The sequence below is a fragment of the Chroicocephalus ridibundus genome, chromosome 2 (genome assembly GCF_963924245.1).
Source record: "Chroicocephalus ridibundus chromosome 2, bChrRid1.1, whole genome shotgun sequence".
NCBI classification, from domain to species: Eukaryota; Metazoa; Chordata; class Aves; order Charadriiformes; family Laridae; genus Chroicocephalus; species Chroicocephalus ridibundus.
This window is the reverse complement of record NC_086285.1, coordinates 121,550,489-121,576,857: the sequence shown is the minus strand read 5'-3', so window position 1 is coordinate 121,576,857 and position 26,369 is coordinate 121,550,489. Positions and strand designations below refer to the sequence as shown.

The window sequence follows — 26,369 nt, the reverse complement described above, 5'->3', positions numbered from 1 at the left end:
TTTAAGTTTTTTATTTGCAGTAGGAAAATCAGTGTTTTCACCAGAGTAGCTGTGAAAAATGAAGAATAAAAAAACCCAAAAAAGAGTAGAGTTCTTTATTTTAAGATTGCATAAAACAACAGAAATACTCCATTAAAAGGTCAGAAATAAGTTCACTCCCTCTTACTGCATGAAAAAGTGGTCGCCACTTAAAACTGCATGCTTGCTTAAAAGTAAATACATGTACTTTAAAAATGAAGTTTAAGAGAGAAATAACCAACAGGTCCAAGCAAGTGAGTAGTTTGATTTGCTTGGTAGTACTCCTCCACTCAATGTAAGGACCCATCTGTCAAGATGCACCCTACTGAGCATAGCCATAGCACCTACTTTTTCTTTATGTTTTTGAATCAACTTTTACATCCTTATGACTCAAATCAAATACACTGAAAACATGTCTAGTCAAAGGCAAAACGTTATCAGTGGAAAAATGTAACATTGCAGCTGCAGGAAAACTCCAAGAGAGATGGAGACAACCAGAAAGCTCCGCAGGTGCATTGGCTTTGCATTCACTTGTAACCAGCTTGCTAAAAAATACAGTACCGATACCTCGTCTAAAATACGTCCTTCTACCCTGAAAAAAAAGAGGAGTGCATGGCAGTTTTTACTCTATAAAATTAACTTTAAAATATTTCAAACTGCATACAAATAAATATTTACATATGCGTATCTACATGGTGCCAAACAGTGCAGTACTGTCTTCTGCTATTACCACATAAATTTCATGGAAAGAAAAGTAATTTTAAGTGTTGCTCAAGTACAGGTAGCTTTCTCTTGTCTTGTTAAGAGCTAAGGAAAGCTGCCATTATAGGGCAGCACACAGCCCACCCAGGCTCTGGTACTGCAGCCTGCAGAACCTCACACACACCCCAGGCTGCTTTTCTGTGCTTGTATCTGTGAGTTCACAGACACAACTGAAATCACTGAGTTAACTGCACTTGTAAATCAGATCTTACAAATGTCTAAGGGCCATAAACCTCGCTAGCAAAGCCACTGACTGAATCTCTGGCTCTACAGCTAAGGTGAGTTTCGCTTGTTTCTCATATATTATTAAAGGACCAATGAGGAGCCAGTGAAAAATCTATATGATGCAAATGCTTACTTGGTCATGTCAGCCTAGACCCACACCAAGTAATGGAATTTTTACATCAAGGTACCAAACAAAATTGCGGTCCTCAGCTTTTTTGCTACTTGCTCTCTTTAACCCCTGTGCTAACGTGCAAGTATCGATTGCTTAAGGTACAAACACTGATAACCCGAAATTGTGACATCCCTCCAGGAGATCAACACACTGCTGCCCTGAGGATGTACTGGCTCTGGTGGCTTGGGCTTCTCAGACAGGAGATTTCTTATCAATTCACCAAGGTGCAGAGATCTGCAGCTCAGAGGAGTTGCCCTGGCCCACAAATAATAGATGGCAAACATGCCATGAGAAACTGATGCCCCTTATGGGGGACTTCAGCAGACACACTGAGCAGCTCTTCAGAAAACTGAACTTGTGCTTTGTATGCTACTATCCATCACTACATTTTAATATTTTTTTTTCTGCTTTTCCATAATTATGCAGCTGTGCTTATGTGGTATTATTACACTAACTGAATAATAAAAAGCAATTACAAAAACAGCAAACAAGGAACAAAAATGAATGTATTTCCCACAGCTTTCCACTTCAAAAGCATCGCTGCCAATGTTATGTAAGAACTGCAGCAGACTTCCTTACTCACTCCGTGGTCACAATACATATTTATAAAAACTACCACAAGCGAGTCCATGTCATTCTGAAAGCTCCAGCAAATTCATGTCTCAAGAACAAGCCCGAGGCGAGACACATGCAGACACAAGGGTGCCAGACACAGTCACCCCTGCAAGGAGCCAGGCTATGAGCAAGTGTACTGCACCGTGCTGTACTTGGTGACCCTGGAAGACTTGCTCAGTGTGGTGCTGGCAGGAGGCGGCCCCTCTAAGATGGAGCCTGCCTGGTTAAGCACGGAGTCTGCGATCAACACATGCTCTTGCCTTCTCGAGCCGGCACTCACTGCCTGTTCGGCTCTGCTCTGCATCCCCGAGGCTGTCACCACCCTTTCGTTCACCACCACGTTGTGCCCCTCTGCCAAAGTGGGGGAGCTGAGAGAGCCCTGCTCTGCAGCAGGCACAAGCACTCTCTCCCGCTCCCTCACCACGACGTACTGGGAGTCGGGGAGATCCTGAACCATCAGGGCTCCTGCTCCAGTGCCCTCCGACTTCACCATCCTCTCCGTAACCACCACGTTACTTCTGTGTGGCAAATCGGGGACTTCCACCATCCCCTGCAAGCTTGACGCAGGTGCCAGCACTCTCTCTGTCACCACTATGTTCTCCTTAAACTGGGGGTCTAGAAAGACAGCTGTCGAGCAGGCAGGAGCCCCCGCTGAGTAAGATGTTTCTGTCATGGTGAAATTAGTCTCTGCACGGGCTGTGGGAAGGTGCTGGGTGTCACGCTGCCCAGAGTGGGATGCAAAGGTTGTTTCCGTGATCACCTCCTTGGACATAGTGGCTTCTCCTGCGCCACCACCCACGTGCACCGTTGAGGTGGGCTGGAAGCAGCTGCCCGAGGCAAAGGCTTGTTCCGAGCTGGAAACATTTTGCTCATCTAAGAACCGCGACTTTGCTTCATTAAGACCAAAACCCAATTCATTTCTGGAGCTACTGTCTTTCATGCTGATGTGTCTCCCTATGCATATTTCTGCTAGAGTCTTAAATTTGTCTCCTAAATCATCAAGAAAGTGGTCGTCAAGATCACCCTCAATAAAGCTGCAGCAGCCGATGGAGCCGTGGGGAGAGCCTGACTCTCCCTGGGAATAAACCAGGAGACAGTCGTTTGCAGCTTGGGCTTCATCTTCACCCGCAAAAGAGACAGCTTTCTACAGACAGAAAACAAAAAAAGCAAGCAACATTTCATTAATGTCAGCTCTAAACTTAATGAATCTGAAAATAAGGAACACTTGGTCAAAAAGGTCAAAATGAAAAAAAAAAAAACCTTAACTGAACCCACAGAAACCATCAACTAACCAAGGGCAGTACCTAAAAGTGCTTTTTGCTTTTTTGAGTTTAGTCTGAACTCGACAGCACACTTGATGAGAAGAAAAACATGAAATTAAATTGAAAACGTTGACTACTGTCACCACCTGCTACTACTCCTACCAGGAACTGTGCCATTTGTGATACTGCTCCATCCTTACAATCAGATTGCTTCTATTTTGGGGTTCAACTGAATGGCCTTCAACTGTAACTAGGCATTTGTGGGAGAGTGCCAAAACCATGCCCGAGAGTACCCTAACATTTAAACATACGTTTAATGAGCACATGCTGACATGTCATCACCTGCCGCAGCCCTTTTCACTAGCATAACCTGCAGGATCACACCCAAGGAGCCCAACAGCAAACAAATCACCAAGTTAAACGGCTTGATAAGTATGGGAACATAGTCCAGTATATAAATTTTTAGGCTGTATGCAGGCCACTTTGCAACAAGGAAGGCTCACGGCATCTGACTACTGTGCTTCCGGAACCAGCTCAGTTTGAAAGCAGCACCTGCAATGGAGCTGCTGCCAGTGCCAGCACAAGTATCTGTGTACATGCTTGTACCAGCTCCAGTTCCAGCAGTGAAGACAGACGAATCCTCCGGGCCTGCTGAACCAGCTTTACCTAATACGGTTGATGGCTTGTGCTCAGAACCACTTTTCTGCCACATTTGAAGTTCTGGAGCGCATATTAGCTCAGGCAGCTGTGTAGTGTGGTATATATCCAGACCCAAATTGACTCTGTATGTTTATCTGCATTTGATCCTGGAAGTAGGCACATTACCTGAAATGCTTCTACAAAAATTAGCACACATCTGAAACTATGTTGTTTGGTTACTTGTCTGTGTTGGGTTTTTTTGTTTGTTTGTTTGTTTTCCCTTCCTATAATCTGAGATAGTCTGGCCTCTCAGAAGTTGCAAAGGTTACTCTAGTATGACTTTACAAAGCCCTCCTGCAGGACTTCAGCAGGCAGCTATGCTTAAAGTATGTCTTTAATATTAGGAAGCGCAAAGAGCAGAAGGACAGTAGAATTGCTACTGTTACATCTGTTCACACAGAAGAGCAGTAGTTAAAGTACTCAGGAGACATACAAGTGTCTTAAGCTCAAATCCTTCCCTGGCCTGCGGTGGTGATTCAAAGCTGTACAGCTACTCCCCTGCAGAACCCCATCATCTGCCAGCTGTAGGGCGTGAAGATGTTTTATTTGTACGGGTAATGGACAATCCGTAACTCTCTGCCATATGGAAGTGAAAATTCCGCTATAAGGAGCTCACCAGCATACAGACTAATGATGTGCATTATGCAAAGAGGAATAGCTGCAATGGGTAGGAATAGCTTATTAGTCAATGGTTAGGTCAGCAAAAAAAAAAAAAAAAAAAAAAATCAGAAAGGGGATTGCAACATGTGCCTCACACTTCTGATAAGCAGCTCTTTACCCAGGCTATTGGGCGAAGAGACAAGTCCAGCACCGCTTATTTCATCAGCTACTTTGAAAATGCAGACCCACCCTCTACCGTTTGACATCTATGGCTTATCTTTCACAAACCTGCTCCATCACAAAGTCTGTAGCTGTGACTCATGATGAGTCATAGGTACCTCCCTTCAGGCCAGTTTAATGTGCTTAAATCCCTGAGATTTATATCACGCAGTCTTTCTCATGGCTTCTTCCTGGGCAAGTGGCTCCCTGGTCATTGCTGAATATTCTGGATCCCATTCCCAAGTACCTCCTTCGAGAGAAGGGTCTCATTGTGGGAGACCTTGTAAGCACCCAGTGGTACAAGACAGAGCATTGTGATGCTCCAAGTCCTACACATGAGCCTAATCCAAAAATCCTTAATGCCCTCAACTCCACATGCACACAACACTGGCCATTGTATCAGGACTGCTCATATATACGCATCTGCCCATCTGTGTTTGTAGTAACATGAATAGCATTTCACAACGCTAAGTGTAAATATCAAAATACTGTTATTCGCGGGTCATATGCTTACATCATTGAAGTAGTCTCTTAAAAACTCTTCATTCATGGCTCCTGCTGCTCCCACTGCGACTCCTCCTCCAGCCACCACTGTCTTGCCTTCTACACCCGCCATGCCTCCAGCCACTCCAGCTGCCATGGCTCCATATTCAGCACCAGAAAGGAGATGTCTTTGCTCTTCCCACCTTTCCCTGATAATCGTGTTGCGATGCTCTCCTACGTGAGAGGCCGAGCTGCCTCCTCCTGCCGCAGTTTCCTCTCCACTCATTCCTGCTGCTGCTGCTGCTGCTGTTGCCGCTCCTGCTGCTGCTGCTCCTGCTCCACTGGCTGCTCCTCTCAAGTTCCCGATTGCAGTGGATGGGATGAGGCTTAGCACTGGCTACATGAATAACACAAATTACGATGTGACATGAAAGCTGCGCTGTCTAGCACACTGAACTCACCAAACCAGCAGCGGGGCTGGGTGGGACCTGGGAGTGTGCTGTCTTATGACTTGTTTGAATTCGCACTTAATACATGTTGCTGCAAACAGCCTCCTGAAACAGGGTGCAGCTTCCACAACTGTGTTCCCAAGGAGGATCATGGAAATGTTTCTATAGATCATTGTTTTCTTGAAGCTGAACGGGTTGGGACAAAGCGGGGGAAAAAAAAAAAAACCCACCACCAAAAAAACCCCAAACCACTACCAAAAAAAGGGCTTGCAAAACTCCAGGGAGCTCAGCTATTCCAAGACAGACTCTGTCCAGCTTTCCCCAGATACAAAGTTGGCGAGTGTGCGCTGCCTGCTGCTTCTATGGTGCTGCCTGGCCCTTTCTTCTTTTCTAACAGTCTGGCTTCCCTGTTAATTGTCTTTTATCAAGAATTTGGTGTAAGCATTGGCCCTATATCAAAGTCTTTTACTTTACTTCCGTTTTCTTGTTATTATGCAAAAGCATGCCAGTGTGATGCCCTTTCTTTTTTTAAAAAAAAAAAACAAAAAAACCAAAACCCTGGGTTTTGTAGCATAACAAGAAAGGGCAAACTTGTCTTCACATTCACTGTTTCCCCTACAGATTTGCAATTTTTTCTGCTTTTTTAAAAAAAAAAAAAAAAAAAAAAAAAGAATTTACTTTCAGGCAGCAAACACACAGGGAAGTAATTTAAAATGCAACCTAAAACTTTAAACTAGAAGCTAAACTTTATAATCTATTATGTTGCTGCTTTACCATGCTCCCAAAGGGGCACAGAACATTCCAGGCTTGCAAATGCAAATGCTTCACTCTTTACAGCATCAATGCTTTCCCCACACTCCTATCTCCTACTCAGATAGCATCAACATTTGCTTGATTTCTTCCCCTTACTTTGGGACTTAAAACATGATGGCTGGTGTTTCTAGAGCTGCAGGTGGAATTCACCTTCCATTAATCCTTCACTGAGCCTCACAGGGTTAATTTTAATTAATGTTTGTGTGTTGTTTCACAGCCCTGAAACACCAGCCGTAATGTGGAAGAGATGCCAAGTGCCCAACTGAACACTTGGATAGAAATGAAAAGTGAATGCTATTAGGGATACGTGCCTTCTCCTCGGGAGCTGCCCCTTCGCTGTTCCACTGACGCAACATCGCTTCGCTGTAGTCTGGTATCGCAGCAAATCCCTTCGCTCCTGAGCCGCACGGACACAGCAGCAGTAACAGCGGAAGAACTACAGGAAAGTATGAGTTTGCCATTAACTATATGATGATTAGTGTCAAAGCATGCTAACAGCCAGTATCCAAGTGTGGTCAGCTCTCATATCGAAATGTATCTTTAGTGACCTAGTGATCAGCATAAGAGTTGATAAAGACTGAATACACTCCCAAATATTAAAGGTATTTCCTAGAAACATAGGCCAGGATGGTTTCCTAGACAGTAAACTGACAATTAACCTGTCAGGGCCTCAATCCTGCAGATGACCATGCATATACCACATATATAGGTACACTTCTATCAAAGGTCTCATATATCAAAACCAAGCCCTAAATATCACCATACTATCTCAGCATTTCTAACCCTTCCTGTTCTTTTACTACTAGGTAACGACATGGCATCGTGTAAATTCCACCTCACCACTCCTGTGACATGTCTAGAGCGTTGCCTGGGGAACTCAAAACAATACAGTTTCAGGAACAGAGTGTATTCACGTGGCATGAACTTTGTAGCTAGACTGCTACTAGTACAAGCAATAAACTATTGCTATTTAAATGCAGCACTGGCACACATGGCCATGCCCTGACTACAACCATTCTTCTCTTATTTTCAAGTTTCTATTTTGTCTTATCAAAGAACAACGTCATGTGCTGCTCAGAGCAAGGCACCAAGACCTGGGTCTGCAGTGAGGGAGAAGAGCGTGGAGACCGCGCTGCGGTTTGAGTGGGAGGAGTTAGGGTTCACATGGGGAGGCGTGGGAAGGACCGAAAGGATTCCTTACCACTTCCCCACCTGTTATTTACAGCGCCATAAACAAATATTAAAGTTGTGCATATTAATTTTAAAATGCACAGCTTGAAATCCTTTGAGGGTGAAATGCTAATGTTACCAAAATTAGTTGGGGATCTGCCATGACTTCACACAGACCACGAGTTTACACAGAATATATCAGGATGATAAAACCTGGGAACCGGACTGTTTCTTTCCTGATGCCTTGCAGACCATAGTTACTGTGCTTCTGAGATAATATGAAACAATCACTTACGCAGCAAAAGTAAAAATGCCAAGATGATCAGTGCAACTGCTCCTGGTCCCAGACCCACTGAGTTAGCGCCGGTAATTTTCTCTCTGCATACACCGTCATCCGCACACTTACAAACAGTCAGTTGCAGAGACTGTGGCTGAGCACAGCTGAACCCTTGGTAATCCTTTATTAGGATGGGAACTTCAGTTCTGCCCAGCTTCAGGTTTTGTGGTACCAGCTGTACACTGGTGCCTGAGGCAGAAGCGGGAGGTTAAAGAAAAAGAAGAGACAAACATGAAATGAGTGGAGATAAAGTTGACTCCTGTAAACTAAGGGAAATTAAAACTTCACAGGCTCCCAACAAGCCCCCTCCAGTTAAGTCCAGCCAATGCAATGGAATTAAGTTTAATTACCTGCTGCTCCAGCATTACTTTTATCAATTAATTCATGCTGGTAACAAAGCAGCCATGCTCACTTGCAGCCTCAGATAACTGTGAAGAGTTTCACACCAGCAGAGACTTATCATGGAAGACAGCCCAATCACCTATACAACATTAACCTTCATGTCATCCAGATAGCCAAAGGCCGAATTCACCATCTTCAGTCTTTAGGAGATTAATCTGTTGTAGACCACAGGCAGAGACTGAGGAGCCAACATACCACCTGCTCCTGTGGCCATGTCGTGTCAAGGACAAAGCTAGGCAAGAGATGCTCAGATGACATTTCCAGCTGGGGAAGGCCACCCTATTTGGAAAAGCTGTGATCTCTACAATTACTGCTAGTCTAGCTGCAAGCAGGGCAAGGAAAACTAAGAAGATTCCTTCTTGGTCCTAATCCTGGCCATTAGGAAGACTCTGCTGAACGCTTTGCTGCAGGATGACGGAGGACAGAATATTTTGTCTGAGAAGAAAAAGTGTTTACTGGTGCCTTCAATCTACCAGATCTACCTTCAATCTAATGCCTCTACCAGAAGCATTTCCTTCAAGCACTTCCCCAGCTTATATGAACAGAAACATAAGAAGATAATGCTCATCTCATTTTTAAATACTCATTAAAATTATTTATGATTTCTGACCTATTTTTGTTCCTACTGTGCCGGACAATCTTAGACAGGCTACACTGAATTTCCCCTCTTCAAGGTCCGCTGTGCAGACAGATTTATTTATTTATTTATTTGTAAATTAGAGCAACTGAAGCCAATAACACAACCGCATCTCCAAACTCAGTTTTAACAAAAAGCATCCTCCATTACTGCATGCTTGTTGTGGGAAGATGAGAATGGCTTGATCCCAGCATTACCCATGGAATCCTGGTCACCACATACAGGTCATCAAGCTAGGAAAAGATGGTACAACTGAGGGAAAGCGACAGGCTCCAGAAGACACGACTATGCTTTTACAGCCATTAGAGAGAAGGGAGCAGAATGTGAGTGGTGTGTCTTCATGCCTGACTCCATATATATGAGTTTTTTGGTCTGGATCAGCCAAACTGTCAGTTTGACTGAAATCAACAAATTACAGCGCTAGGACTCCAAAGAACTGAAAGTAATTAAAAACATATTTTCTTACCATTTCTGGATGCAATCATCCATTTTTTCGCTGTTCCTTCTGGCTCATCAATAACAGTAAAGCTGAAGGGATCACTGTTTGGGTAACCATCCAGATCATTGGCTGTAATATCAACTAATTTTGCATCTGAACACACAGTCTGCACAGGGTTCACAATAACTGGGCAGTTATCATTCTCATCTTTAACTTGAATAACGACTGTGCCAGTGACCGTTTTCTTAGGAAAATCTAAGATTTTAAAACATGACAAGTTAAATTAATTTGAAAAATGAAAAAATTTTGTCTTAAAATAAAAAAACTTAATGTTTTCCAAAACACAAACATTGCTGAAATAAGTTAAAAGAGCTCTCCTTGGAGCTTATGGAAGCAGTATTTCATTCCTAATGTTAATAAACGTATTAACAAAGTTCTTCTGAAGGCAAGCTGGTTTACTATTTTAACTTAAAAAAATAACATTTCCTGTGTATGGTTACACAGTAACACATACACAGATTATAAAAGGAGAATTCTAATTGGATAGACAAGAAGTTCAAGGAGTCTTTCCTGCTTAGCATTCAAGAAAACTCAGGATTCTGAAGTCTGTCAATTAGCATACTGAGATACTGGCAATTTCCACCTTGATAAGGGATGCTCACATCAGACTTGGTCTTTGCAAAACCTTTACAAAAACTTCACCTCCATCTAGTCAAAGAAGAGAAACGGGCACCTTGGGAACCCATTCCAAGGTTCATCCTATTTCAATGAGTTGCCTGCGTCTCTCCTCCAAATACAGAGCCTATGGGAAACGGCACTAACTTTTAGGCAGTTAAAGACAGGGAGGTTATACCAAGTATAGCTGCAGAAAGGCAGACTAAACCCTAAACAAACCGATTAGCATGAAAACAAAACCCTCTCAACTTACCAGTAGTTACGCCCAACATGGTGATAGTGTAGGTACCGTTTACTACGTGAGCCGATTCGTAATCGAGGTTTTTGGCAAGTCGGATTTCACCTGTGACTGAGTCTATTGTGATCCAGTTTGCTGGGTCTCTTCCTTTCACGTATCTGATTAAAATTACATATCAAGACGTACACATTTATAATGAGGAAAACAACCATTAGCAGAAAAAGCAGCTTGACAGTATGTTTACTCTTCATTTAAAGCAGAGGCCAAATCCCTAGGTCTGACGCTCCTGCCATTGGAAGTGGTTTCAGCTATAAACCTAGCATTATAAACCCAACCTGAATGTTCAAACTTGCTTTTCGCTCTAGAGCCAGGACTGAGGGGTGAAGCATTATTAAAAACAGACTTGGGGAGCTAGACTGGAGCAGGAGAGGGAGCTGTGCTGCCAGTCATCGTCCTCTTCCCCTCCATCCCTGCTCCCAGCCAAAGCTGAGCAGCAGCCACACAGGAAAGACTGTATTACAGGTGTCGGGGAGAGGGGTCCACCACTGGGTATGGACCTCTGTTGGTATGCACCATTTGTAAAAGCCACGGTGGTGGATCAACAACATTTTAGCTGAAGAGCTAGGATTCAAAAGCTAAACACACATACGCACATGCAGACGTTATCTACTTTACACCCTTTCTGTCCAATTGATAGATGTTTCTGCAGATGATGAAGTCAGACGAGTAAGTCTACTCTCAAAAGTAGACAGGCATGACAGTGTGCAAGCAGAGACAATGTCAGCACAAACACTCACGTCTCGCCGCATATGACCAAACAAGTAGGATTTGCAAGTCTGCTATTTTCTGCATAATAGAATATTGGAGATGATGAGGTTGTTTTAGGTGTGAACTATGTGCCTCTGAGTATTTCAGTTCAGTATACACATTTTTACAGTAAGATGTGATTTCTGACTTATTCAGTTATGATGTTATAAAAAGATTCTTACTTAATGCGCTCTGCTGTTTTTCCAGTGTCTTCATCATAGGCTTGATACTGTCCAATAACCTGTTTTATCTGCAGTTTCTCACTTGCTTCAATAATTTTTGTGCCTCCGGGGAATACAGGACCTTCCCGCACATTAATCACTTTAATTTTGATTGGAATTGTTTGTGCTTTATAACTGTATTTAATTGACTTGTGGAACTCTGCTTTGTTTGTAACAACAATACCCAAGTTTAGGCTTTGCATTTGTTCATAATCCAGTTCCTAGAGTAATTAAAAAAAAAAAATCACTCAAAATTTGACAGAATCTGTATCTAGAGAATATTCATAGATTTAATATTTAAATAATACTGTAGCATCCTTATTTAAATAATAAGGATGCTCCAGTGCAAAGAAGAACTGTTGGTTAACATGTTACTCTCAATACATAATGCTTCAATACTTTAAGAGTAAGGAAGATTACTCTTCTTATTTTTAATGGATGGCACCATATATATGTCTTCATAGTACTGAATTTAAACTAATTTAAGGTAGGTGGCAATCAGCCCTACCCATATATTCTGCCTTTACTTTTAGTGAATCAGTGCTCAGTATTACTTGGCCCAATTTTATTTTAAGACCAATTCATTTACTTAATAATGCTTATCAATTTTTTACAGTTAGCAGTTTTCAGATAAGGAAACCAAAGCAAGAGAAAAAAAAAAAGATACTTAGGGCACTATGCATCATCAGTTCTTGTGGACTAAAGGAGAGTGACATTCATAAGATAGGAATCTCAATTTATGGAAATATTTTTACAGTTTTGAAATAGTCTGTAGCCCATGGCTCATGGAGTAGGTGTTGCCTGCAATGTTATCTGTGGCCATGGGAAATAAAGAAATTTAAACTGAGACCAGCAAGGAGAGCAAAAATATGGGAAAGTTTGCAGCAAATATGTTAACACTGTTGCCCAATGACAAGGAAAGTCTGGGGACTTCTGCCCCACTAGATATATTTGAGATCACACAGAATGTAAATGTCAAACCTGGACAAAGTTATTTTGCACAGAATTATTGAATACACCAAAGGAAAAGTGTCCACCATGTAAATTTACAGTTTACATACTGATGAATATAAATAATTTGTATGTCAACTTAAAAGGCATAAATTATTCTAATATTTTAAGAAGGACTCTAAATAATATACTAACCTTCACAAGAGTCAAAATGCCTTCATTTGTTTGGTTATCTGTTACTATACGAAAAAACCCATCTTCATTACCAGAAACAAATGAAAAGTTTGCCAGCCAGTTATCAGAAAACTGTTCATCTTTGTCAAACACTTTTATTCGCAGAATTTCCACATTTGCTCTGTTTTCTTCAATGCTTCCTTCAAACTGCAATCAAAAAATACCCTTCTTTAAAAAGATATCATGATTTACCTCATTTCACCAGTGCAAGAAAGTTTGCACAACCTTGTATTAAGCAAAAGAATACTGGCAGGTGTAGGAATATGCCAAATATTGTGATAAATGTACTTACTGAACTGCTTTCAACCACCGGCAGATTGTCATTGACATCCAAAATCTTGATTTCTAAAGAACATGTTGCAGCATTCCCACCTAATTCACCATCACGGTCTTTTGCTTCCACCACCAATGAATAACTACTTTGTGTCTGCCATGGTAAGAAAAAAGTGTTTGAACTGGGCTAAATTTTCTTTCTTTGCTGTATTATCTCTATTACATTTTGGTAATCCCTCTTGTGGTCAATTATAACTTCTTTTCTCTTTAGCTAGTAGTAAATTTCACACACAGCTACCTTGACTGGCTCCGAGTAGAACTGAGGCTTTGAAAAGGATTTGGGACTTTTGCATCTCCCCGACAGAGTTAGACTGTACTTACATGGCAAATCAAAAACTTTCAGTGGCCATAAACAGGGAACAGGACCAGCAACACCTGCATGTCAGGACAGGGCTAGAGGCAGAGGTGTTGCCCTCAGCCACAGAGCTAACATCCAGATCACCATCTGCTGGCCAGGGAAAATTCATGCAAGCACAGGTAAAGTTGCTAGTAATCCGTGGCTTTCAAAGCTGTTTCACAGCAGCACCCATCCTAACTTTTTGCATTGTGATTTGCGCAGCAGGCTACAAAAATCTAGATGCAGTCAGCAGCTTCGCAGATGGTGATCTGGGCTGCCTTTGCCACATGCTCTCCAGCACAGAGAAATGATCCCTCACTTCATGTAACTGCTGCCCTGGCTGCATGGGAGGGACTGAAAGCAACAGCTGGTGCTGTGCTAGAAAGGTGACAGGGGGAACACAGCCTTGATCCCACCACACCCCGCTCCCCCAGTTCCTGAAAAACACACATCAACCAGACAAGGCTTTAATCCTAAGGGAGGGGAAGGAAGAGGGCGAGCTCTCCAGCACGGCAGGTAGAGCTGAAAGTGACACAACCAGCATCAGAAGACCACTGTTAACAGATAAAAAACGGGAGGGTTTTTTTTTTACCTCTCTGTCAAGGTTTATTTTTGCTACTCGAACCTCGCCAGTATCCTTATCCATACTGAATGCAGCACTAGGGCTCTGGGAAACGATCCTGAAAGCAATTTTGGAATTTAGGTTATTTGGCTCATCTGCATCTGTTGCATTTATCCTCATTACAATTGTACCTGGAAAAAAGCAAACAAAATATAGTATGTTTACACTGCCATGCACTGCCAGGTATTTTTACTGCATGTAATGTCACAAACTAAGAGACTGTTGTCAGATGCACCGCACAATTTTTTGATGCTCTTGTGTTTTTTTTTTTTTTTTTTTTTAAATGAACAGAGCTGAATAAGAACTCCTAAGATCCAACTACTTGTTAACAGTATATCCTCTAGCAAACAAAAAGATTGTATCTGCACACCTGTAACTCATAGAATTCAATGCACCAGAATCACAGAGCAGGCTGAATTCGCTCAAAAATTCTGACAGAAAACTGTAAGTATCATACAGAGAAGAAAGAAAAAGTTTTTGAACAACAAGCTGCATTTCCCTTGCAACATTATTCCAAAGGGAGCACTACTAACTCCTCTACTTGAGCGTTATTAAAATAATTGCTCTGTATTGACGCCCTCCAACAGCTTCACTCAAAATCCATGGTGGTCCTCATGGTGCAACCCCCTTATAACTCACGGCACAGGATTTTGTCCTCTGGAAAGGGGTGTACCTGAGCACCCAGTGCCCAAGTTTGAACATTAGCTGGAATTCAGGCAAAGAAGCCATTAACCATATGGCTGCTACTGACTTGAAAGAGAGCTGAAGGAACTCAATACCTCAACTGAAGCAGATGGTCAGTAAGTTCCATAGAGGAAGTGTTGTCCTCCGTTGCCTTTATGTGGCTGCTTTCCCTTCATCACACCACACAACTTAGCCCTGAATAAAAATTTGCATTCACACATGGGTAACCTGGCCTATGCAAGCAAGAGAATGCTGCAGATATGCTCCTGCAAAGAGTATATTCACTTGTGCCCTCGCACGTGTGGGGAAAAGCTAAATGAAAAAAAAAATTAAAAATAATGTTACCTGTTTCACTTAATTCTTCAATTGAACCAACAAAAACTTCATGTGAAAACACCGGAGAATTGTCATTTATATCCACAATTTTAATTGGGAGGTCTATTGGTTCTTCCACTTTTGCTCCAGACTTATCTAGTGCATGACCTCTGAGCTGAAATAATACAGAGAGAAACAACAAGCAAATACAATGAGTGACTGTTATATATATATAAATGCATATGCAAAATAGAAATATACAGAAATATAAATAATAAATATAACAAAATATAAGATATTTATAAGCACATATAATATACATAAAACATATATAATATACTTATAAATATAAGCATACATACACACACCAATACCCAGAAACTGGATTAAAACTAATTGAGGCAAACACATTTGAACAAAATAAAAAATGGATAGGAGGGCACCTATAAGGAAAAAGTTATGATTCAACTTACAAGTAGCATTGGAGTCTTTTCTCTGTCAACCCTTCCTGTTATGTTCAGGTCTCCAGTCCTTCCATTGATAACAAATAATCCATAAGGGGGTTCTGTTACTCCTTGACCAGATATAGTATAAGTTACCACTACCCCTGCAGCTTCAAGATCAGAATGTATCTAGCAGGAATATAACAGATTGAATAGCGTTTGGTAAATAAAACCACATTTTAAAAATGCATAGAAAATATTTTTACTATTTTTGTAATTAACAAACAAAAAGAAATATTAAAAGTATTTTCCCGCACTCCTTTGAGCATGGAGATGTTGACAGGAATGCAGGAAAACCTGCATGTTCTGTTTGAGGATCTGCTGCAGGGAGGTAAGTAACACAACGGGCAGTGCAACAGTTGGGATCTGTGGAGTGGAGAGGTCCGTGGGAGAAGAAAATTGGGAATGCTTGGAGGAAGACAGTGGGATAGGATACAAATGCAAGGAAAGGCTGGAGAACCACTGCGACAAGGTGAAAAGCTGGAGTGAGGGAAGGAGAAGGAAGCTGGCTGATCAAACACACGGGGGTAAATAAAACGCGGAGAAAGACCAAGGGGTGGGGGGGGAGAGTCTGGAACGAGTTGAGTGGGAGAGGTTGAAGTTAATTGAGTAAAGCCTGGAAATAAAATATGACAACTTTTTAAGGGAGATTAGACCTAAGCAAGCGAGTGTGACCAGGACTGAGGAAGTGACAAGGTGCAGGAAAAAAGGTCAGACCTGGAGAGGAACAGGTAGAAGAGGCTGCATAGACTAGAAATCATACCCTTCCTCTGCTGTCAGCAAATATGTGAAACATCTGGAAAAATACGTGTGTTACGCCAACATCACCAGACGGTAACAGCCTGCTATCATCTACAGTTACTTTATAGGCTGAAGTGACAGGTGTGGTGAATTCAGGTTTCAACACCAGTGCTGAACCAAATGCATGTAATTCTTGCACAAAGGATAGCACCTTGGTTATTTTTAGCTCTGTTTCCTAAAAAAAGTAGGCATACATAATCATGCTTCATGTACACCCTTCTGCCCAATCACCACCAGCGGTTTTGGGACCAGCTTGCCAAGTTCAACCACAGCTGCCTAGGGGTGGTGGAGTGAAAAAACTCAAAGATACTGCATTCACAACAATTTTATGAAAACTGGTGGCTGGGTAAAGGTGAAAGACTGAGGCAAATCAGTCTGCAAGAGCAACCCATCTGCTGAAGGAAGGAAACAGAAGGATATCTGTTCAATCTTCAACCGACATTCAATAGCCCTTTAAAATTCAAGAAATGTTTGTGCATGCATTTAGGGCAGCCACATCCTTATTTTACATTTTCATCTCTATTTTAATGTGAATTCTGTATTTTTCTCTTGTCTGGGCTTACTCTAGCGATTGGATTCTTATAGGAATTATCCTCCTCTTCCCGAATGAAAGCTGGAGGGACCGTCCATTCTCGCTTCTGCCTGAACAGGCTGTTGGGGTGAGCCAGCACACCACTCCTGCCATTTCGATTATAAACCTGTGAAAAAAGAAGGCTGGATGTCAGCACTATATTTAGCCATTTCATATGTATGCTATATTGCTGTTGTAGACCAGACTTCTGCATCACTTCTGCTCTTTCAGTAGCTAGTAACTTTGGAATCATGGAGCAGTGTTAACTTTCCAAGCCACAATCTAAGAGCTATACATTCCTCAAGCTGTTTGAAGAGGAAAACTACACCAGTCTTTTCATCAAGACAGTAAGACAGCACCACTATTTTTGCCATGTTACCCTGTTAGCCATCCCACCAACACTGCCTCATACTCAACCTTCTCTCTGAAACTCAACACATGAAGCAGGAGGCCTCTAATCAACCCATCCACTGTCTCTACCATTCTTGCTCAACCACCCCTTGTTCTCGCTCTGCATGAGACCCTTCATCCTTCTGTCCGGCTTGGTCCCTACTGTGTCTCCTGGCTTCTAGCTTAACATCTGGAAATGTTTCCACAATTAACATCTCCCATAAAATAGCAGTTGATTTCATTCACAGAGAATTAAAAAAAAAAAACCAACAACAAAACATATCTACAAGATTAATATTTTAGAAGAAGTTTCTCAAAGTTGAGCATCACTCAGTTTGATGGATGTAGGAATCTATTCACTTCATCTTTCATTTCATTATTCATTACTCAGCTTTCACGTTTCAGAAAACGGTAAAACAAGGTATTTATCCACTGATGTAAAGCACGCCTTTGACGCTTGCTCTTTGCTCAGAGAACCCTTCTTCAGGCACTGATAAAGAAAAGTTGTTTTACATTATTTCCTACCTTCACGTAGAGTCCATTTCCATAATTCAAACAGATCTGCAATGGAATTTACAATAATCATTATTAATTTTCTGTCATTTCAGCAGTACTAAAATCTAACTGACATAACCTTCCCCATAAGAAGGGCAAAGACATAAGGAAGAGGGCATCTGACCTCTATCAATTAATATTTACTGTTTACCCATAACAGCTTCTGAAAAATTTACCCATAACCATTCACATAAAAGATACACACTATAATTATATAGTTTTGCAATTTTCTCCCAGCAGGAAACACATAATAAGCAATTAATCATTTTTTCCCCAATATATGACGACTTTATTGTCATTTTTAAACAACCATTTTTTTAGTGCTGAATAATGCTTCAGTATTCCGAAACAATAGGATTTTTCCATTGATTGAAGGTAAGTCTCGGTTGCCAGCAGCATCCTGGAGAAGCTCCCTCTTCTGGCTAAATCATGCATTATGCAGGCTGTGGTGGGTTACCAACCACAACACGAGAATAAAAAAGGTTAAATAACGTTTAAAAGCAAGGACTATTCAAAACATCTGCTGAAGTGTACAGGGCAGAAGCAGCTCTTTACTTAGCGCCTTGCTGGGAGGATAAATGGCATACATGCATACCTTACTTACAAAAGGCTGAGACACATGCATGCCAACAAGCAAACCATGCTTGCTCTGACAAAACCTTACATGCCAACATCCAGCATTGGGACTGCCCACCTCTTCATGCACCAGCATAGCCCGGGACAGTTACACACGCCCTTAAACACCTCAGTTAGGTGCCTCATCCCAGCTGGAAGCAACTGGAGCCTCAGCCAAATTACCAGAGACCCTGTGTTCACACCCACTCTCCAGGCACCAAAGACTCCGCAGGTAACAAAAACCCTCAAACAGTGCAACAACGTACGCATTGGGAAAAAAAACAGTAACAAGAAGTAGGTTATTACAACATGTGAAACCAACAAATAGAGCTTTTGAGCTTTGTATAGACAGAGAAGAGAATACTTTTATTGTTCTCAGAACTATTACATCTACCTACCTGTTGCATCTTAAGTGATTTTTTTTTTTTTTTTTTTAATACACCAATGCCTAAGGGAAAGCAGGCACAGAAAAGGTGATTTCCTACTGAAATAAATCAGGGAGTATTTCTTTATATGCTCTTTGACTCTCTTCTAGACTGCTGACTGGGCTCTCCCTATTCATACCTCTGACTCAGCCTTGATTGCTGTATCGATGACAGCTTTTTTTTTTTTTTAAAAGAAAAAAAAGATGTTATCTCTTTCCCACACAATACAACAATGAGGTGGACGATGTTGAGCAATGCAGCAGACTGCTGTTTCGACTTGCACAACAAAACTGTCTTTCAAATGGCAATTTTTGAAACGTGTATATTCTGAAGACAAAAATCAGCAAGCACTAAATTCCCTAATGGACATGCGTTGTGAGGGCTACAGGATCTTACACCTTAGACCAAGTTGTTTTCATAAAGATTCTTAATTTTATTTATTAGTTAGATGGATTTTTAAAATTTATTTTTATGATTAATGAGATTGTACCAGCAAGAGTGGCAGGGGAATTTTGGTTTTCCAACAACAGTCAAGGTTTTCCAACAGAAGCTGCAACCCTTTTGGAAGGTGAATAGTTGTCAAGATGCCATCGTGAACATCCTTGTTTGTTATTACTGGTAAACTGAAGGGAAAGTGTTTCTGTCTCAATACTGAATGGAACTAAGAGGCACAAGGTCAGAAGTTTCCTTGTATTGGAAACCTGACAACCGCAGTATAAACAAAAGCATCTGAAGTTCAAGAATAAGCAGGTCTGTCACTGAGATGCATATCAAGAAGGTGGAGAAAATTACGTCAGTCATTAAGATAAAGAAAAGTAAAAATCTTTTTGTTTGCTTAGTAGCAAAGCAGCCTCAAAACACTGTTTTATTGCTAAAACAATAAAAAATACTTCTGCTTTTGTATTTTTCAATCTATAGTCTACAGGGAATCCCTTAAGGGACTTCTAAGATATCTACAAAAGGTGTTGAAGAATGCCATTTTATTTATGAGATGCATAAATAGGTATGGAACAAATATATAAAGGGATCCTGCACTTCACTGGAAATTTGTAAAGGATCCAAATATTTTAGAAAGGAGAAAAGCAGTTTTCTATGATTTTTTCTTCAAGAAAAAGTGAAAAATCACATATCCAAAAGGTGTTGAGTTCTTAATTCCACCCACCCCCCCCCCCGCCTTTTTTTTTTAGTATCCTAGAGCTGCCTTCTATTAAACAGCTTAATAAGAGTAGGAAAGCTCTGCCTGTCATTTGATGTGGCTCATGGCTTTGGCACAAAACCCAGACATTTACTGATGACATCTGTTGATGACACAGAGCTGAGAAGGCATTTTCAGAAGAAAACTGTATGGTTACAGAAAATGAGGTGGAAAACCTGAGGCCTGAAGTAATAGAAATGGAATGAAAGACTACAGAAAAGTAGCAGGAGTAGGCAAGAGGGCAGGGGAAAGAAGGGAGTGACTGCCATGTATAGGGAGCACAAGGCTGCTCTTGCCCAAGTCCATGTTCACGTGGATCAGGAAGCGACTAAAGGACCTTGCACCTCCTGTGAGTCAGTTTGCTGTCCAAGATGACAGACAAGTGAAGATCTTCCACAGTTAGAGAAGCAGGCTGAAGGGACCATCCAAGGTTATCCAACAGTTCATCTCCCAGCCCTGGGGCAGGATGAGTTGCTCCTACGTGCTTCCTGACAACTGTTTAACCTGTTCTTAAAAATGAGTGATGGAGGTCCCACAGCCTCGCTAGCTAACCTAAGGTGGTGCCTAGATAGGCTTACAGATGGGTCTTTGATAATTTTTATCCTCGTTTTATCATCCTAATTTTTAGCTCTTTGCAAGTTGATCATATTGCTGTTTGGATAAGATTCAGTTTCAGATCAAGGCGTGCAAATTTACACGTCTAAATGAATGCTAAGTGCCTAAACTTCCGTTATAATCAACAGAAATATAGCCAATACAGACAAAGACATCAGAGAACAGTTCAACTTGCCGCAAAGCCAGCTCACATCTATTTCTCTCTGGGCTCCACTGACTGTAGCTACGTCTAGTTTGTAAACCCAATACGAGAGGATCTGCAGAGCAAAGCAGTCGCTGCTGAGAACCCAGCGCTACACAACCCACGCTTTGTGGTTTTTCAGAATAGAATTAGCCTGGTCCCGCAGACCAAACACCCATGAGCAGACGGATGCATCTCCCAACGCAGTTTCACCCAGGAGGGATCAGATTCACACACTCTGGAGATTCGCTTCGAAAGCACAATTTGATCCAACCAAATAGGTGCACTCTGCATCCACTGCATCTCCATTTACCGTAACAGAAACTCAAACACCTGTATTGAGATCTCTTAACCTCAAACCAAATCTCCCTCTTTGCCATGCTGATAATGCTCTCATCGTACAGTGGAATTCCCTTTTCTTCACAATTATCCTTCATACATCTGAAAACTTACCCTGCATCTTACCCACTTTCTTTTCTCAGTTCCCAGTTCTGAAAGCTCACTTCGAGAATTATAAAAAAGGATTTCCTGAATTTAGACAGCATTTTTTGCTTTCCTCTAGTATCTCCTGGGTGGATTCACTTTATTCTGAAGTATGGTGTCCCAAGTAATACACCCCTTTAATTCAATAGGATTAAATAGATTTAATTCAATACTAGATCTTATGTATTTCTCACCTGCCTGCTTTCATATCTCACCATAGTGCTGGTTTTTCCTGCCTTTTTTTGAACAATATTAAGTTACTGAATCAATGAACAGATGCTTATAAATATTTTTACCGTATTTCAGCATGTTACTGGCAATGGAAGCTAGGCTGCTTTGAATTACCTCACCTGTGTTCTTTCTAAAACTAAGCATCATGTTTGGGTTTTTTTTTTTTTTTTTTTTAATTTAACTTGTTTCTATGAATTTTGAAAAGCAATTGCTACCAGCTCTCACATTACAATAGTGATCTAATGTATTTTGGACTGAATTTCAGTATACCCAGTTTGAGTCTGACATCTCAAACATCAAGGAAGTACAATGTGAGAAGACATTCAGAGAAAAATAAGTTTTGTTACTCGCGTGGTAAGATTCATGCATCTCTGTCGTCTCTTCTTTCACTCAAATGTAGGAAGTGTTTTAAGACTTCCTCTTTTGAAGATGTGATGTCCACCCCCTTCAGAAATGACGGAGAAACCTCCCAGGCTAATAATCCTCACCAGCCGTGCCCGCCTGGCAGGCCCACGGCTCTGGGTGTGTGTCCTGGACACACGCCCACGTCGAGCCCAACCCCACAGGTGCACTACCATCCGGCATGCCTGGACATCCCTGGAAAAGGGTTGGAGGCAGGGACATAGGGAAAGCTGCTGTGACCTCTGCCAGGTACCCAGGGATGACCATACAGGGATGCAGCCCGCAGGCAGGGAGCGAGTGCATACAATCAAGAGGTACTTCCAGGAAAAACAGGGAGAGGAAGAACTTATAGTTCTCGATGCTTCCAAGGTAGAAGACACCTTGGGAAAACACTACTTTTAGACTGGTTTTGTTTTTCAGTAGTTTCTTAAAGTTTTGAAGTTATTAGTGCCTTTCTTACATGTCATAAGATATAAATGACCCTAATCTGATGCTCTCAAACAAGCAACTACACTTCCTGCCACATGAATGGCTTTGTCCAGATAGGGGAAAAAACCCAAACCAAAACCCTAAAGAGACAAAAAAAGGCAAAACCCAGCAGTGCCTCTCTCTCTTCTGACAGTAACCAACTATAAAGCAGCTTCACTTGCTCTAATATTCTATCTGACAACGAGGCATTTAGGAACTGAACTGAGTTAATAGACCATACCCTGCCCCAGCTTTAGCTGAGACTAAGAAAAATAATTTTCCTCTTTTCTTCACGCAAAGCCAACAGCATGCTGAGCCAGTGCAAGCCCACCAAAACAGACAGCAGCGTGGCTTCAGCTATTACAGAAAGAATTGGTGAAAACTTTTGTACAAGTAGCACTCTGCATGTTTTATATTGCTCTTTTGGGCAAAACAAGGATAAAACATTTTCCAACTAAACCATAACTCCCAGCTTGCTCCAAAGAACAGGGTTAACCGTTGCTGGCTGATTTATGGCCACCCACAAGTAAAAGTTCTCAGGCAACAGGTCACCAGTCAACAAACCTGATTTTGCAGGATCTAAAGCTTGGGGACCAAGGTGACAATTGACAGCACCTGCCAGCCTGACCCTGCAACAAGCCATTCCTGAACCCTGTCCGGCTCCTTGGCAGCTCCCCTGCGCAGCCCATGGCCTGGCCTCCACCCTTGCCTTTGTCTGGGCGGCGGCAGCGGCAGCCACCCGGCTTCCGCAGGCATTTTGCCAGCCTGGAAAGGTGAAAAGCTAAAGAGCAACACCGCAGATATGAAGGAGAGCTTCCTGTAAAACCTCTCGAAACGGCTAGAAAGCATCGGTCCAAATCAAACAAACCTGGCACTCTGGTCTCGGTTTGTCTTGGAATACTCCATGCTTTTAAGTCTGGAATGGTATTTCATAGGGTGGAAGGTCTTAAAGGTTGAATGTAAAAAAGGTTGAGTAAAAAAAGAGTGAGGGCAGGGAAAGAGAAAGCCTGGAGTGTTGTGGATTGTTGAGAATTTGGTATCACTTCTCTACGGCAATAAGGATCTCCATTAAATCATACTTTACGATCCACGTTCCCTCCTGGCACTATTCCTTCGAAAAGGTAATGCAATTCATTAATACAGATACTATGTTGAACACGAAGCCGGCAGCAATGTGAACCCCACCCATTCGAGATACCGTTCTTACCGGGTTTTTCTCCGTCCACCCGCTTTCAGGCGGCAGACGGCGATTGCTTTTACCTGTTTTCCAAGGAAAGGGAGAACCCCCGTCCCCAGCCAGGGGCAGCCGGCGGCGGGCGGGCAGCCCAGCCCCGACGGGGACCGCTCTCCTCCGCGGGGCTCATCCGCGGCTCCCTCAGCTCTCCTCGGCCGAGCAGCGCCTTCCCCCCGACACCCGGTACCGGGAGACCCTCCCCCCCTCAGTCGGGGCCCGGACTCACCAGCAGCACCAGCAGCCGCCCCGCCGCGGTGGCGCCCCTCGACATGGCCGCCGTCTCAACCGGGGTCACCTCCTCGGGCCTCCCGCCGGGGGAAATGGAGGCGGCCCGCCGAGAGGGGGAAAAGTAGCCGCGGGTGGGTGGAGTGTGGCGGGCGGGGAGCCGCGCCGAGAAGGGAAGGGGCAGGTGGCGCCTGGCCCGCCCTGGCCCCGGCCCGGCCCGGCCCAGCCCAGCCCAGCCCGCGGCTGGGAGTCCCGGCCGCCGCCCCGCCGAGCCCCGCCCGCGGGAGCCCGCCGAGGGCCCGTGGGGCGCCCACCGCCGCCATTTCACCCAGAGCTTTCAAAGTTTGGTTTTTATTCCCCTCTTCCCCGCTCCGGAAAGCGAGCTGGAACGTGTAGGAGGCGTGCAAAGCTACTGCCACAACAAAACGATTAATTTACAGATTGATGGGGGGGGGGGAATACAGTCTCGAAGGGAAAATAGAATTGTGAGTTATTTTACCCTAACTTTCCCCGTAATCTTTTTAAGGTGCTCCGAGCCATATCCTTCTTGCCGTTATCTGGCAGAGATGTCTCCTGGATACACCTGATTAATTGATGCTTACGAAGGCATAACTGATTCTTCACGATGGCGAAACAATTAAATACACTTCCCATACATCCTCTCATCTTTGAGGCACTTACCTAATTAATCTTTCTAAGATTATGCTCAATTGTCGTAAATAATTTCTGAAGCGGCTGGTTAGGATACTGTGGGTGACACTATTGGGGCTCGGCGAGGGAACCTGCCGTATGGGAGTCTTTCCAATTAAATTATATCCCCTTGTTTCTGTTGTAACAGTGCACGATAAATAATTTCACATTGCACCTGACATCAGTTGCGACAATTATAATATACATGGGGATCACAAGGGAAACAGTTTTACCTCACATTTTATTCTGAAGTTATGTATAGCTATTTGTGTTATTTACTTAGAATTTCACAATATACAGTTTGCCGATACCCTTTGCATTAATATAATTTTCCTCAGTTAAAGAAAACAAAAGGCAGAAACAAAGAAGCCAATATGCATGAAACGCATGGCAGTAAGGGCTTCCGTATTCTTTCTTGGTTCTGTCACTGAGTCACTGCGCTGGACTGATCACTTTGTAACCAAACAGAAATGTGTACCTTTGCACGAGAATACACCCCAAGATCCTCTGAGGATCTTCTTCAGGGTCTCAAGAAGAAAAGACCCTTCTTGAGAAGTTTAATATCCGATGTAGCTAGTACAGCTAATGTCAGTAAAAGTAAAAATGTTAGTAAAAAATTCTCCTTTAGTAATTCCTGGAATTCTGAAAAAGTTTTTGGTTGCCCATCCAACACACTGTTAATGAAGTGTTGGTAAATATATATATTTATAACTATTTGCCAATTTTTTATTGCTGATATGATAGAGTAAAAATCTAACTTAGTTTCTTTTGAAAAATCCTTAGCACTGATTTCCCTTTGAAATTACCTATCTGTTTATGGAAGGAATGAGTAGAATGATCTCTTCTTCACAGAGCTCAATAACCACAGAGAGACAGAAGCTGTTCTGCAAATTATATTGCCAGAATTTAGATGTCTGTTCTTATGTTGCTTGTAACTTTCATGTGGGTCGGCTACATGTCCTGCACATCCTACAGGACCCTCAGTTATCATAAAAAAGTTTGGGGCTTTTTTTTACTTAGTTCCCTTGCATGGGAAACGTCTATTGTTCATAATTTACAGAGAGAATTTGCCTGATGTTCTGAAATAAATCTCAAACAGTATCAATTTGTTTCTAACACGGCTAGTAGCTGTGTCACTGACCAGTGAAGTACAATTTCTTTTTGCCTTTCCTCCACTTTAACCTGGCAGTTGCGAAACCCTCCTCCTCCCACAACCAAGCCGCAATTCCCATAATCAGTTTGCATGGGAAGACCCACGGAGCATTTGATCTTTGTTTTCCCACTGGAGATGGCAGCACTTCAGAGTCACAACACCGTGGAACGAAGAGGAAGGTCATATTTGTTTTTCAAACCATAAAAGCATCTGAGCCCTTCTTCGGTGCCTGGTGAGGGAAGGGGCACACTCCAAGGTATGAGGGCTGCAATAGGTTGCTCTTTTCTCAAAGCACAAACGTCTGTCTGAATTCTCTTGATAAACTTTTACCAGCAAATAAATCATCGTCTAAGACAACCTGGCTTTTCTCAGGAGAGTGCTTGCTCTCAGGGATAATTTTTGTCAGCACAAGTATTCTAGCGAGTTGCGATCATGCCAAGTGGCCTCGGTATAAGGGACAGAGAAGCCAGTGTAAGCCCTGGGTGACTCCCCCGAAACCTTGCCTTGTCCCCAGATCTGCCCACCACTCCCTTCTCATGACGAGTAACGCTTTATACACCAGCGCCAGGCAACTGCTGGCTTCCCTGGGGTGGAGGACAAGGACATGCTTTAGATCAGACCAGCAGAATCCACCTCTGCTTCGTACAAAAGCAAAGGTAACTTTACTGCATCTCTGTGGGTTTTTTTTTCTTTCTAGAAAAGTACAGTTTCTTCTTTTAGACAAGTGATTCAATCAAATGAGACAAGTAAAGTATCTGGCAAATGGTGTTAAGGTGGAAAATCCAGTGTATGTTCTCAGTAAGGAAATGTTGAAATTCATTTATGATTCATACGAAGCTATTATGAAAATATTTCACATTGTTTGAAATTAATGTCATTAATCTTTTCTGCATTGTTTAAAGATTCTTTGCTG

The 26,369-nt window shown here is 42.4% G+C and overlaps 1 protein-coding gene across 2 annotated transcripts; it reads right to left on the bottom strand.

Moving 5' to 3' along the window:
* Nucleotides 1-100: 100 nt before the first annotated feature.
* Nucleotides 101-23,864, bottom strand: DSG2 (desmoglein 2). Of its 2 annotated transcripts, none has more exons than XM_063326771.1 (15): nucleotides 23,615-23,864; nucleotides 17,510-17,545; nucleotides 16,587-16,721; nucleotides 15,193-15,351; nucleotides 14,750-14,894; nucleotides 13,691-13,851; nucleotides 12,721-12,855; nucleotides 12,390-12,575; nucleotides 11,205-11,464; nucleotides 10,231-10,373; nucleotides 9,330-9,557; nucleotides 7,783-8,013; nucleotides 6,625-6,753; nucleotides 5,087-5,448; nucleotides 101-2,936 (listed from the first exon to the last, which is right to left on the bottom strand). In XM_063326771.1, the coding sequence occupies exons 1-15, from the start codon at nucleotides 23,657-23,659 to the stop codon at nucleotides 1,914-1,916; spliced, it is 3,378 nt and encodes a 1,125-aa protein (XP_063182841.1). In that variant the 5' UTR covers nucleotides 23,660-23,864; the 3' UTR covers nucleotides 101-1,913. The 2 variants fall into 2 exon arrangements, with proteins under 2 accessions (XP_063182841.1, XP_063182842.1); XM_063326772.1 differs by lacking the exon at nucleotides 23,615-23,864 and adding an exon at nucleotides 18,284-18,354.
* Nucleotides 23,865-26,369: the final 2,505 nt, after the last annotated feature.